Source organism: Rhinopithecus bieti, unplaced genomic scaffold (assembly GCF_001698545.2).
Source record: "Rhinopithecus bieti isolate Rb0 unplaced genomic scaffold, ASM169854v2 scaffold_15796, whole genome shotgun sequence".
Taxonomy (NCBI): Eukaryota; Metazoa; Chordata; class Mammalia; order Primates; family Cercopithecidae; genus Rhinopithecus; species Rhinopithecus bieti.
In genome coordinates, this window is record NW_016808858.1 from 1850111 (window position 1) to 1863889 (window position 13779).

A 13779-nucleotide genomic window follows, 5' to 3' on the forward strand; every position below is an offset into this window, starting at 1 on the left:
CCTCCAGAAACCTTTTGAAAAGGCAGACCTGGTCAACAAAAACCCTCACATTGCTTGTCTGTATAGGATTTTATTCCCTTCACTATGAAGCTAGTTGGCTGATAGAAATTCGGTTGAAAATCTTTCTTAAGAATTTGATATTCCTCGGCACTCTCGTCTGGCTGCAGAGTCTGAGAGAGATCACGTTAGCTATGGGCCTTCCTTTGTGGTAACCCGACCTTTTCTCTCTGCTGCCCTTAACATTTTTTCGCTTTATTTCAAACCTTAAATCTGATGATATTGCTTGGTCTGCTCTTCTTGGGATATCTTGGGTTATCCTCTGTATTTCCTGAATTGAATGTTGGCCTGTCCTTGCCTGGGTTGGGGGAAGTTCCACTGAAAATATCCTGAAGTGTTTCCAAATTGGTTATATTCTCCCCATTACTTTCAGGTACACCAATCAAACATTGGTTTGCTCTTTTCACATAGTCCCATATTTATTGGAGGCTTTGTTCATTCCCTTTTATTCTTTTTTCTCTAATCTTATCTTCACATTTTATTTCATTATGTTGATCTTCAATCTCTGATATGCTTGATTGATTCAGCTATTGATACTTCTGTATGCTTCACAAAGTTCTCATGCTGTGTATTCAGCTCCATCAGGTCATTTATGTCCTTCTCTAAACCGGTTATTCTAGTTAGCAGTTCCTCTAACCTTTTATCAAGATTCTTAGCTTCCTTGCATTAGGTTAGAACATGCTCCTTTAGCAAGATAATTTCCTGAAATTGAAAGTAAAAGTACAAGAGAAATCCAGATGGTTCCTAGGTTTTTTGACATTTAGAAAAGGTAAGCAGGTTTTGTCAGGGAAGTTGGGGTTCTGATTTTGAAATGCCCATTACTTATCCCAGTGCATATAAGAATCTGGAGCCCAAATAATAGTTTACTACTCCATAATATGTATTACATTTGTTTGGTTCTGTTAAAAAACCAAAATGATAACCATTAACTTAAAGATACTAATTGGCTTTATCTGTGATTCCAGAAGTTGGCAACACTTTATTTCATGAAATAGAGTAAGTGTTCTTATGAGCTGAGAAGAGCATGGTTTTATATACAGAGCTGAAGAAAGCAGAAGCAGAAACAATGAATAGAAACCAAGCTGGTCATTTCAAAGTTATGTTGCTTGTAAGGCAGGGACAGGGAGAAAGAGTATAGAAAAATAACTGCTTGGTTAATATTGGAATACTTCAGGTTATCTTTTTAGTAAACATTAAACCTGAGAGAACCTCAATATCATGCTGTCTGAAACTACCCTGTTTGGGAATTTACTTGTCATCGTCTCTATCTTCTGATTTATATTAATAGGACACTCAGAAATCAACCCAACAACCAAAATTTAGTTTTGGTTTGATGATGTAGAACTTCAGTATGGGAAACTTCATTCTGGTTTTTAGGCTGCTCTGTTGGGGCCTAGCACAGGAGTTTAGTCCAAAACAAGGACCCCTATAATTTTTATTGAACAGTTTAGAATCTAGAACAATGCCTTGCACTCACATTTAGTGAGTAAATATTGAATAGATGAATACATCAGTGAAGTATAACTTTGGGTAACGTTATCAGGTATTAATTAAAGCATCAGACTATACGACACTAATTTTGAGCATAATCAAGGAGGGAAAGGTAGCAAAACTGAGCACCTGGACAGTCTAATAGTTGGATATGAAACAGAGAAGATGGAGGCTTCCAAAAAGTCTGCTAAAGGGTGTTCTCTGAGGTAGGAGGGAAGTCAGATGAATGTAAATTTTGTCTGAGAATCTAATAAAAATGACTGTTTTCAGAATATGAAGTTATAAGAATAAAATGAAATCAAGAAGAAATAAGTAACCAACAGTATTATTGAAAAGAGAGTGATTAAAAGGAGGTTAGAGATAGGGTATTGTACCTAACAACGTTGAAGTGGATGGTGACTTAAACAATCCAATGGAGTAGACATGATTGAAGGCTGTAGAGTTGGTTGTAGAAGGAAAGGTAAGAAAATTTAAGGGTTAATTTAGAAATATTTTATCAAAGGGGCTATTTCATGAACTGTTTTAGTAAAAGTGGATTTTAAGGGCTGCTCATTTTAAATAATATAATCCACAGACATTTGTAAGAGTTTATTTAAAGTTCCAGGCACTGATTCAGACATACATAAATTGATCATTATCTGTGTGGTGGAATCATTCGTACCCCAAATCTCAGCATCATGCAATATACCCACGGAAAGAACCTGCATATTTACTCCTTGAATCTGAAATAAAAGTTGAAATTATAAAAAATAAAAATTAAAAAAAGAACAAATCATATATACACAAAATCATGATGAATCTCTAAAACATATTAAATGACACAAAGGATTGTATATTGAATGATTACATGCGTAATATTTATTAAAAGTCGAAACCCTATAGACAGGTCAGGTGGGGTGCCTCACACCTGTAATCCCAGCAGTTTGGCAGGCCAAGGCAGGAGGATCACTTGAGCCCAAGAGTGTGAGACTAGCTTGGGATACAGAGTGAGACCCTGTCTCTACAAAAAATTAAAAACTAGCTGGGTGTGGTGGTGTTTGCTTGAAGTACAAGCTATACAGAAAGATGAGGAGGGAAGACTGCTTGAGCCCAGGAGGTTTAGGCTACAGCGAGCTGTGATAGTGCCACTGCACACCAGCATGGGCAACTTAGCGAGACTCTTCTTTAGAAAGCAACAACAAAAATAGCAACAACAAAAACAAAATCTTACAGACAAAAAGCAGAGCAGTGGTGCCTTGAAGACAGGGATGTGAGTAGAGATTGACTATAAAAGGGGAGAAGAGATGTTTTTGGAAGATCAAAAGTGTTTTAAAAGTGGATATGGTGATCGTGCATAAAATGAATTTAAGAGCAATTTATTAACGTCATTAAACTGTATACATTAACTAAATTTTATGGTACATAAATTATACCTCAGTTAAGCTGATAAAATAATTGAGAGTCTCCAGAAGGTCTTGTTGATGTGAGTTTTTTAATGTCAAGATATGCCATATTAGAAATTAAAGGCCGGGCGCGGTGGCTCAAGCCTGTAATCCCAGCACTTTAGGAGGCCGAGATGGGCGGATCATGAGGTCAGGAGATCGAGACCATCCTGGCTAATACGGTGAAACCCCGTCTCTACTAAAAAATACAACAAACTAGCCGGGCGACGAGGCGGGCGCCTGTAGTCCCAGCTACTCGGGAGGCTGAGACAGGAGAATGGCGTGAACCCGGGAGGCGGAGCTTGCAGTGAGCTGAGAGCCGGCCACTGCACTCCAGCCTGGGCGGCAGAGCAAGACTCCGTCTCAAAAAAATGAAAAATAAAAAAAATAAAATAAAATAGAAATTAAAGCTGAGAAAAATAAATATCTATTTATTAATAATTTAAAATAACAATTATAAAACCATAATTGGTAACATAATATTTCTGTAAAAGTAAGTATACTTCCCAAAACCATAAAAATAAATAAAAGAGTGGCTTTTATTACATGTTTATAAATCCCTTTAATGTCTGGCTTAATAGAAGTCATCTGGATTCTCATATCTGCTTCTCCATTCAATCTTTTGTGATATTACGTGTCATGTAGCCCCTGGGAAAATCTCCTGTATACTCATGTGATAATAAAATTTCGAAGGACAATTCTTCATGCACCCTAAAAGTATTCACAGCCACACATTGTGAACCCCTGTAGTAAGGGCCCATTTCCTGATTACGTACTAGTTGTAAGTTTGGGGTAAGGAAGGGAACTGTTGAAAACTAGGGCTGCCTGGGACCCCGGACATTGGGTCTATATCTTGTTCCTTGAGCTCCTAGACCCTGAGAAGCAAGAATCCTGCACTGTAGCCTTCCCACAGTGCTGTGGTTGTATGGGCAAAAGGGGATGCATTTCCTACCATTCTTTTCACCTACCACAAACCACAAGAAGCTACAGTGGCAAGTTTACATCCTGGACTTCTATTTTTGTGCTTTCCAGATAGATTTTTAAAAATTGTCCATCCTTGTACGACCTAAACATATCATCTTTTATGAATATTGGGTAAATCAGAGATTCTCAAAGTATGGTTCAGGGACAAGCAGCAGCCTCTTGCAAGTTGCCTAATACTCAAACTCTCTGGCCCCAGCCCAGACCTACTGAATGAAGAACACCCATGGGTAAGCCTCAGCAATCTGTGGCCTCAGAAGCTTTTCAGGTGATACTGATGCACCAACTAAGCTAACTCATCAGCCTGGCTGTAAATCTAAGAAGGATGCCTTCTCAGAGAGGAAACAAAGCACAGCTGGTAATGAAGACTTTAGCCCTCTTCCATCTCCTTCTCTTCCTGGATCTGGACAGTGCGGGCAGCTACAACGCATCAGTTCTGAGTGGTGGGGCAGGCAGGATAAGACAACGGAGGTTCCTTGAGGAGAAGCAACAACTGGAAGGTGAGAAAAGTGAGCTGCATGAACTAGGCTACCTGGCTTCTGGTTACTGTTTGCTTTTCTTTCTCCGTAGTTTTCAAGGAGGCTTTAATAAAGCCTTTAACCAAAGGTCCAGTCGCATCTGTTCCCTATGTTTCAGAATAAATTGAAGCTGAATTCAACAAGCATATTAATGTTGAAAAGCCCCATTTGTGGTCACCTTGATGGTGGCAGTGGTTATTCAGAAAGCTTTTAAAGGAATAGAACTGGAATGAGAACTACTCTCTGCACCTGGAACCACCCCTCCTGAGTGCCTTAACAGGTTCTGGACTTTTTATGTTAAAAAGTTTTGTTATTGCTAATTCAAAAGCCTATAGATATTGTACCGATACCTGTTTACTTTTATTCTCCCAATTCAACTGTGCACATATACTTTTGCTACTTGTAAAAAACTTTCAAAATGAAAAATAGCATAAAAATAAATTACATTAAATTATTTTAATTCATGATACATAACTAGTCTTTGTCACTATTATGTTAATATTCATTAACATAGTTGGTATAAATTATTTTAAATGTTGTGTTTCAGTGGGAGAAACATTAAGAAAATTAAACAAAATATCATCAAATTCACTGCAAAGGGTGCTTTTATGTGTATTGAGAGAGGCAGAGACTGAAAGAAAGAGATCTGGTGTGAAATCACTTTCACTTTTAATATAGTGCTTGGGGAAAATGCATGGTGAGCAAAACTCCTAGGAATTAAAAGATGTTTTAAAATGTAGTTTTTCTTCTTCAACGTTTAAGTTCAGGAGTACATATGCAGGATGTGCAGGTTTTTACGTAGGTAAACGTGTGCCATGGTGATTTGCTGCACAGATTACCATCACCTAGGCATTAAGCCCAGCATTTAAGCTTTTCAGGTGATACTGATGCACCAACTAGGCTAACTCATCAGCCTGGCTGTTAATCTAAGAAGGATGCCTTCTCAGAGAGGAAACAAAGCACTTTGTTCTTCCTGATGCTCTTCCTCCTTCCACCCCCTACCCTTGACAGACCTCAGTGTGTGTTGTCCTCCACCATGTGTTCATGTGCTTTCATCACTCAGCTTCCACTTACAAGTGAGACCATGTGGTGGTTGGTTTTCTGTATCTCGCAGTTTGCTGAGGATAATGACTTTCAACTTCACCCATGTCCCTGTGAAGGACATTGTCTCATTCCTTTTCATGGCTGCATAGTATTCCACGGTGTGTATGTACCATATTTTCTTGATCCAGTCTATCATTGATAGATATTTAGGTTGATTTCATGTGTTTGCTGCCATTTTTCCCTCCCAGCCAGTACCACAAGAAGGGAAAATTTCCCTTGATTCTTCCTGGTTTTCCCTGTGAGAGCCTCTTGGCATTTCTGTTGGAAAGGCCTGCCCCTTGGGTGAGGATTCTTCTATGTCTGTGACCCTAAGGGTCTCTGCACACTAACTCTAGCCCAGCTTTGGGTTTTAGCAGTAAATAAAAACCATTTGGTTTATCTTCTGTTTTTATGGCCTTTTGGTAGAATCTGCCCCAGATAAACATATGCATGGGTCCTGTTTTTCTCAGTGCTGTACCTGTCTCTATCCAGAACTGATTAAGATGTCTTATTACCTCTGTTCTCTAATGGTTTACAAAACAAACAAACAAACTAAACTTCATTAATCTTTAGTTTCTTTTGCACTTTTTTTCTTGCAGGGAGGCAGCAATAGTATTTTCATCCTTCTCCATTTCTGAGCTGCAACCATAAGACCCTATTAGGTTTTATGATATCCCTGAATATCCTCATAATGTCCTAATTGGCTGTTACTTTTTTCAAACCAGGTACAAATCGATGATACTATAATTATATCATAGTTAATTTTTATATTTCTTTTAGTTATCTTTACTATATAGCTGTTTCCAAACATTTTCTCCTTAGAAATTAAAATTATTTTAATAGGCCAGCCTTATTTTTTGCATAGTGTTTTTCAAATGCATTTATCTAATTTCCTCCCATGGTTATATGCTGGTAAAATATTTTTGGCAAAAATACTACAGATGTGTTTTGTGTCCTTAGTCATCTACCTGTTTGTGTACATTAAATTATACACTTTCACTTATCTATTATGCTTCAATAACACTGTGGATAGAGCTGGCATGTGGGGTAGAACTTGGATAATATGTAAATAGGTTCTTTCACAAAATCTATGACTTAGTTATTTTATTATCCATTAATGATTCTTGCCTGATTCAGTTATTTTTATGGCATCTGTAAAATGATGATTGTCCACCATTCCTTCTATTGCATTAGTTGGCCTCTCCAGAATTATGTAATTAGTGTTCCATTGTATTATTAAAGATGCAGGTTCTTTCTGCCTTTCTGTTTTCCTTAGAGTATTGACTTTTGTCTTAGATTAGTTTACTATGAGTCCACAAAATGGTTACACAAGCAAATATTGTATCCAAGTAATGTCCAGAGACAGAAAAAGCAATAGTTTCTTCCATGTGTCTCTTCTGTAGCAAGAATACCTTTTACAGAATTCTCCTAGGAAGTCTACTTTCTTGTTCTCTTGGCCAGAATTGGAGTACATGTCTTATGATGACCAATCAGAGAGAGAGAAAAAAAGGGGGAAATCTTGATAGCTTTGGACAAAATAATGACCTACTGCCTGTGGCTACAGATGAGCCCAGGACCTGTGATTTTTATGTTTTTGTAGAAGAGATAACAGACATGAAAAATATTGGATTTCTATTAGGGAATTGGAAAATAGTGCTATAGGCCAAGGTTGTCAAGAAAGAGGGCATGTGATCAATCTGTTGCACTGTTTGTGCCTCTCCATCCTATTTTAGTCATTCAGAAAATAAGGCCTGTCCTGCTACACTGCATACACAAATTAGTGGAAAAAAAAAAAGGTCTTAAGCTCATTTCATATGCCTTGGGGGAAAAAATGACACTTTCCTTTTATTTTCTCAGAAACATGGCTTCTGCTATCACGCAGTGTTCTACCAGTGAGCTCACCTGCTCGATCTGCACAGACTATTTGATGGACCCTGTCACCATTTGCTGTGGTCACAGATTTTGTAATCCCTGTCTCTGCCTCTTGTGGGAAGATACACTTACTCCTAATTGCTGCCCTGTGTGCAGGGAAATATCACAGCAAATGTACTTCAAACGCATTATTTTTGCTGAGAAACAAGCTATTCCTACAAGAGAATCAGTCCCCTGCCAGTTATCAAGCTCTGCCATGCTGATCTGTGGGAGACACCAGGAAATCAAGAACCTCATCTGTGAAACTGACAGGAGCCTGCTGTGTTTTCTCTGCTCTCAATCCCCAAGGCATGCTACTCACAAACACTATATGACAAAGGAGGCTGATGAATACTATAGGGTAAGTAAATGCTACTGATTGCACTTTGAAATGTGAAGAACCCTGAATCCTACAGGTAATAAGGAAAGATATGCTTATCATTATTATTAATAATAATAATTTTATGCAATAAACAGAATTGCTGATGAGCATAAATTAGACACTGTTCTAGACACTGAGATAAAGCACTGAAGAAACCAAACATCCCTGCTCGCCTGAAATTTAAATTTTCTTGGGATGAGGGAGAAGAATGATGATAAAGTTGATGAGCATTAGGGTTCTAGTATTTCAGTGTAAGGAGCTCTATATTAATCACTAGTTTCGATGATAGTCATTGGCTAACACAGTCATGATTGCAATGAATCTATTATAGAAAATTCTAATAAATACTGGTCAGTATGCTCCAACAGTACTGTAGAGAAGTTGAGGGCTGGCATTTTAAAATTAAATATAAAATAATAATTACTTCTGAAAATTGACGAAGTTGTATCAGTTTCAGTGCCAGACTTCTAAGATAATGGGTATTGTTTTCCAAATTTGGGAATTCTACCTTTGATTTCATTGGCCTCTCAGACTTGACAATCAGTGCCCTCAAGAAAAGCCCCTGCATGTCTGCATTCTGCACTCTTTATTTGTCCCATGTCTATACCTCTTTTGAAAGTACCTGAGATATGCTATATTTTCTTTTCTAGTGCTCAGATTTATAGTTTTGTTTTTCAGAAGAAACTCCTGATTCAAATGAAGTCCATCTGGAAAAAAAAGCAGAAAAATCAAAGAAATCTAAACAGAGAGACCAACATAATCAGAACATGGAAAGTAAGCAGTAAGCTCATTTCTCTCAGAACCAGTTTGGAATAGAAAATGTGACTTGTGGGTGAGTTAACCATATGTCCCCTGAATAGGATGATCAGAAAAAGGACCTACATGTGTTTCTCTACAATATAACTTAACCTTTAGAGTGAGATTTCATGTTGAATCCAATATATAACTAAAAATATCCCGATTTTCTGAATAAAGCAGTATCTACCAATAATACATCAGCAGTGATAAGAAATGTGCTAAAAACGGCATGTAAGATCACTAGCATGAAGGTAAAAATGTGGTTCTACAGCAGTTTAGCAGACATGAAATGCTAAAAGAAAAAAAAAATAGCTTCTAGGTGAAAATTAATCTGATGCTAATGTTTTAGTAAAATTCAGAAATTTACTGATGATAATGTTGGAAGGATTTTAGGAATAAGAAAGCTGAAAGTTAGAAAAGTGGTAAAATTATTTGGACATGTGAGTAACTCCTCTTGATTAGTTCATGAAAAAGAGTCAGGCAGCAATGAGAGATATGGCTATAAATGTAATTATGGCCAGGTCTAGAATGTGAATGCTTAGCTAAGAATTTAGGATTATATAATCCATTCACAAATATTAATTAAGTACCTAAAACTGAATAAGTAAATCAAACAACATTTTTATTCTCAAAGATCTCAAGCACTTCTGAAGGGGTCATATAAACAGGGACTAGTAGAGAATAATAATAATTGATACATGATACTGTGAGAATGCCAAAGGGGAACAACAAAATCATGTTGATCACTTCAGATGGATTTTCTGAGGAGTCCTGCATTCTCACGAGGGCCTATCATGTGTTGCTCACTGCTCTAGGCCAACAAAATGATACAGATGTGGACAAAAGAAGAAATAGATTACTTACCCTAGGAGACTATAATCTAGTGGTGAAATTCAATCTACAAATTAAAATGTAAACTTTATAATAAATAATGTTCATGAAGTGCTTCAGGGAAAAATAAAACAGAACGGGTACAAAGAATCCAGGTTTGTAGAATCTATGCTGGCCAAGAAGAACCCATTTTCAGGGATAAGAAGGTACAGAAGAAACGAATCAGTGGCTTTGTAAGAATGTATTTTCTGTGGCAGGAAAACAAGGTATGGTTAAAAAGAATAAGTAGACAATAGTGTCAAATGCAGAATGAAAGTGAATTCTAGGACTAAAGCATAATACTTGAATTTAGAAAAAAGAAGTTCTTGGTAAGTTGTAAAGTTTGGTTCAGGAAAGAGTAGGGAATAGAAGTAAAGGGGTCATTAATCACACACATGAGCACAGCAAGTTTGATCACATTTGATCAATAAATTTAGCTTTGATAGGGATAGAAATGTTTTAGCAAGAGAAGCTAGATGAGGTAATTGGGACAATAATATTTTCATTTTTTTTCCAAAGTAATTTGCAAAATTTGCATGTGTTTAAAGGTGGTGTGGAAGGAAGGGAAAAATTGTGTGAAAAATTAATTGAGGTCAGGCGCGGTGGCTCATGCCTGTAATCCCAGGACTTGGGAGGCCGAGGCGGGCGGATCATGAGGTCAAGAGATTGAGACCATCCTGGCCAACATGGTGAAACCCTGTCTCTACTAAAAATAAAAAATTAGCTGGGCATGGTGGTGCGCACCTGTAGTCCCAGCTACTCGGGAGGCTGAGACAGGAGAATCACTTGAATCCCGGAGGCAGAGGATGCAGTGAGTTGAGATCATGTCACTGCACTCCAGCCTGGGTGACAGAGCAAGACTCTGTCTGAAGCTAAATAAATAAATAAATAAATAAATAAATAAAATCAAAATTAAAAAACAAAAAGTAATTGAGTAGCCTGGCATGGCGGCATGTGTCTGAAGTTGCAGCTACTCAAGAGGCTGAGGTGGGAGGATCTCCTGAGTCCAGGAATTCAAGGCTGCAGTGAGCCATGACTGTACCACCGTACTCCAGCCTGGGTGACAGACTGACACCTTGTCTTAATAATAATAATAATAATAATAATAATAATAATAATAATATAATTGTGTGAAAGAGAGATGGGGGAAATAAAGACACAGTGACAGAAAGACAGAGACAGAGAAAATCAAAGACAGGCCAGAGAAAGAATGAGACAGAGAAATGGAGCCAGTAGGAAAGAATAGGCAAACAATAGGGACAGAGACAGGAAGACAGAGGCAGGCAGAGGAAAAGAATGAACATTATAAGAGAGTAATCTAGAGAAGGGGTGGCTAGAGATGAGTAGTCTTAGGTAATAGGCAAGCATAGCCAACGACTGGTAAAAACACCGAGTGTTTTGGAAATGGAGGTAATTAGAAAGATGCAGCAATGTCTTATGTTCTCTATTTTCCTGAGGAAGTAAATTGTTATGAGTAGGAGTATTGAGAAAAATAGAATACAATTTAGATACAGTGATGAAGAGGTTAGAACATTATATAAGACAACATCAATGTGATCTTAATTTATTTTTAAAATGAAAATATGGAGGTTTGAGGGAAAGTAGGTGGAGCAATGCATGGAAATGGAAGGGAGGAAGGGAAGGAGGAAGAAAGGAAGATTTATGCTGTATTTGAAGTGGAAAGACATTAAACTATATTTAGTAGAATAGCACAAAACATAAAACAAAGCAGAATAGCTGATAAGGAAAGAATAAAACCACTTAGACCCGTGATTTAATTAACCCAATGTCACTACAGGTTTTTATACATTTGCGGAGCATGATGATCAGCGCTGAATATCCTAAGGTGTGTCAATACCTCCGCGAAGAGGAGCAAAAGCACTTAGAGGGCCTGGCAAGAGAAGGCAGGATAGTTTTTCAGCAACTCAAGATCAGTCAAACTAGAATGGCTAAGATGAGTGTACTCCTGAGAGGAATGTTTGAGAAACTGAAGGAAATGAGCTGTAAAGCAGATGTGAACCTGCCTCAGGTAAAAACTGAAGGAGATCAGGGTGCTGAACACCACCCTGCTTGGGAATCGTATCTGCTAGAGTCTATATGCTTTTTGATCTATATTACTTTTCTGGTTCTAAATATTCAGATTCTGCCTCTCCTGACCTTATGGTGGCACATTTCGCTCCTCTGTAGACCCAGTCTCACTCTTTCTTGTCCCATAGAGGAGAAGGAAAACTATTTGGAAAGGTTCTAGTAACAAATTCAAGAAAATTCTCTTCTAAAATTATCTTACTACACCCACTGATTCTTAGTAGTTGCAACAGAGCAGCTCATGAATACATGACTCAATTTTGTATAAGGATGTGTCAATAAGTGAAAGTGTGAGATTTATGACATTTATTTACTTTTTTAGTTTTGAAGTCCTCGATTTGGGCCCCACACATCCTTGTAAGAACTTTGTGGAGACCTCTATCAATCTTGTTACAGATGTTTGTACAGCAGCATGTCTTCCCTTCCTCTTCCCCTTTGTTCAACCTCAGTCCATCTGACTATGTTTCATCAAGAGTGCAATTTTATAGACTATAAAATGTAGATATCAGACTGGGTTTCATATTTATAAAGAGAAAGAAAATGAAAACTGCCTTTACCCAAAGAAGGAAAGTGAAAGACATTAAGTTTTCCAATTCAGTTCATATCCTCAGATTGCACTGGACTAGAGAACCCTATTGTGCTGCAAACTAAGCCATCTTCTCTCTCTTTATAGGATTTGGGAGACATAATGAAAAGGTAAGTTTGCCCCTCTATCCAAGTCCTGGTAATTGTGACAATAATCAGGCTGTTTCTGCTGGGATCAACCCACACTTTGAGTGAGGAATTTCTGTCTGTATTTATTCCTTTCTTTTCAAAGATCATCCAGGCTTTATATATTGACTATTTCAGATGAAAGTGAAGGATAGGAGCAGTTTTAATTGCAAGACCTAATGTAGAAGTTTCAATAAGACAACTATTTTTCCAGCCTCTAATTTTCTACATCCTAATTATTTGAAGGTTATTCTAGGTTGTCAATAGGAAAGGCAAATAATCTCAGAGAGGTAGCAGATGGAAAGATGGTGAAAATAGGAGAAAGGGAACATCACCAAGAAGGAATGTAGTATAGAGCTGAGGCTCCATATGTAGCAGGTGACATGCTCCAAAAATTTGACACCTATCAGATTTCAGAAATTAAATGAGGATTTCTGCATGGCTCACCTAGGGAAGCTACAAAGGTGAGAACTGATATAATTATGACTGAGATGACATATTCTACTGGCATAGAGATGTTAAAAGCAGCAGAGCACATCATAAAATACAGTTACAATTGCAATATGTCTTCGTTCTTGAGTTCAAGTCACACTCTTCAACCTAATTGTGAGGATTCTGATCAAGCATCTTATTATGGATTGCTAATGATTCCTTTGGGACTGGTAGTAAAAAGTAGGTATTTTTCTTTGCAGGAATGAGTTTCTGAGGCTGGCCATGCCTCAGCCTGTGAACCCACAGCTCAGTGCATGGACCATCACTGGGATGTCAGAAAGGCTTAACTTCTTCAGAGGTAAGAGTGTGAACTGCACTAACGTTTCCAACAAAAGTATTTTTATATGGGTGGCCTATATTCACTTCAGTCTATATTCACTTCTCTGTATTATTATTTTCAGTGAACAAGTAGGCAAATATGGAAACCTTTCTAACCAATTTTAAAACTGTTAATAAACTTTCAGGAAAAGCTAACTGAAGTCTGGAATAAATAAACAAATAAGAAATACAGTGCATAACATGATTATTTTAAGTGAGTAAAAAAAAAAATTAAAGGCCTGGAGGAATGCTATAAATAAAGCATTAATTTTCAGTATAGCATATAAAACTGCATATTCTTTCAAAGCATTTCAACTCTGGTTATATTTACATGATCCGATTCTTAGAAATATCTTAATGTTGTTATTCAAATATTTACCGAAAGATTGAAGTTTTAAAGAATACATTTGAAAAACCACAGGATTCTCAAAAGCATAAAAACAAGTTTGTAAACAATAGGTACAACCACAAAGCAGTCTGAAGGAAAATCCCTTCACTGTGTAGAGGACTATACAGACAAATGGAAATGGAGGGGGAGTCTGGCAGATAGAAGAGAGGCAGCCATGGGATGAGATGTGGGATGAGATGAAGAGAATTCTGATTTAATGATGTCCGAACCAGAAATTCTGGGAGAGAAACTACCTTTTTTTTTTTTTTTTTT

The 13779-nt window shown here is 37.4% G+C and overlaps 1 protein-coding gene across 2 annotated transcripts in view; it reads left to right on the plus strand.

The window, feature by feature from the left end:
• Positions 1-7412: 7412 nt before the first annotated feature.
• The window catches only part of TRIM77 (tripartite motif containing 77), an 8037-nt gene continuing 1670 nt past the window's right edge, over positions 7413-13779 (plus strand). The window contains exons 1-5 of one of the 2 annotated variants that reach the window (XM_017887649.1): positions 7413-7823; positions 8523-8618; positions 11311-11541; positions 12271-12293; positions 13001-13098. In XM_017887649.1, coding sequence (XP_017743138.1) covers positions 7413-7823; positions 8523-8618; positions 11311-11541; positions 12271-12293; positions 13001-13098 — 859 coding nt within the window. The remainder of the gene's footprint in view (positions 7824-8522; positions 8619-11310; positions 11542-12270; positions 12294-13000; positions 13099-13779) is intronic. The other variant, XM_017887650.1, reaches the window with a different exon arrangement.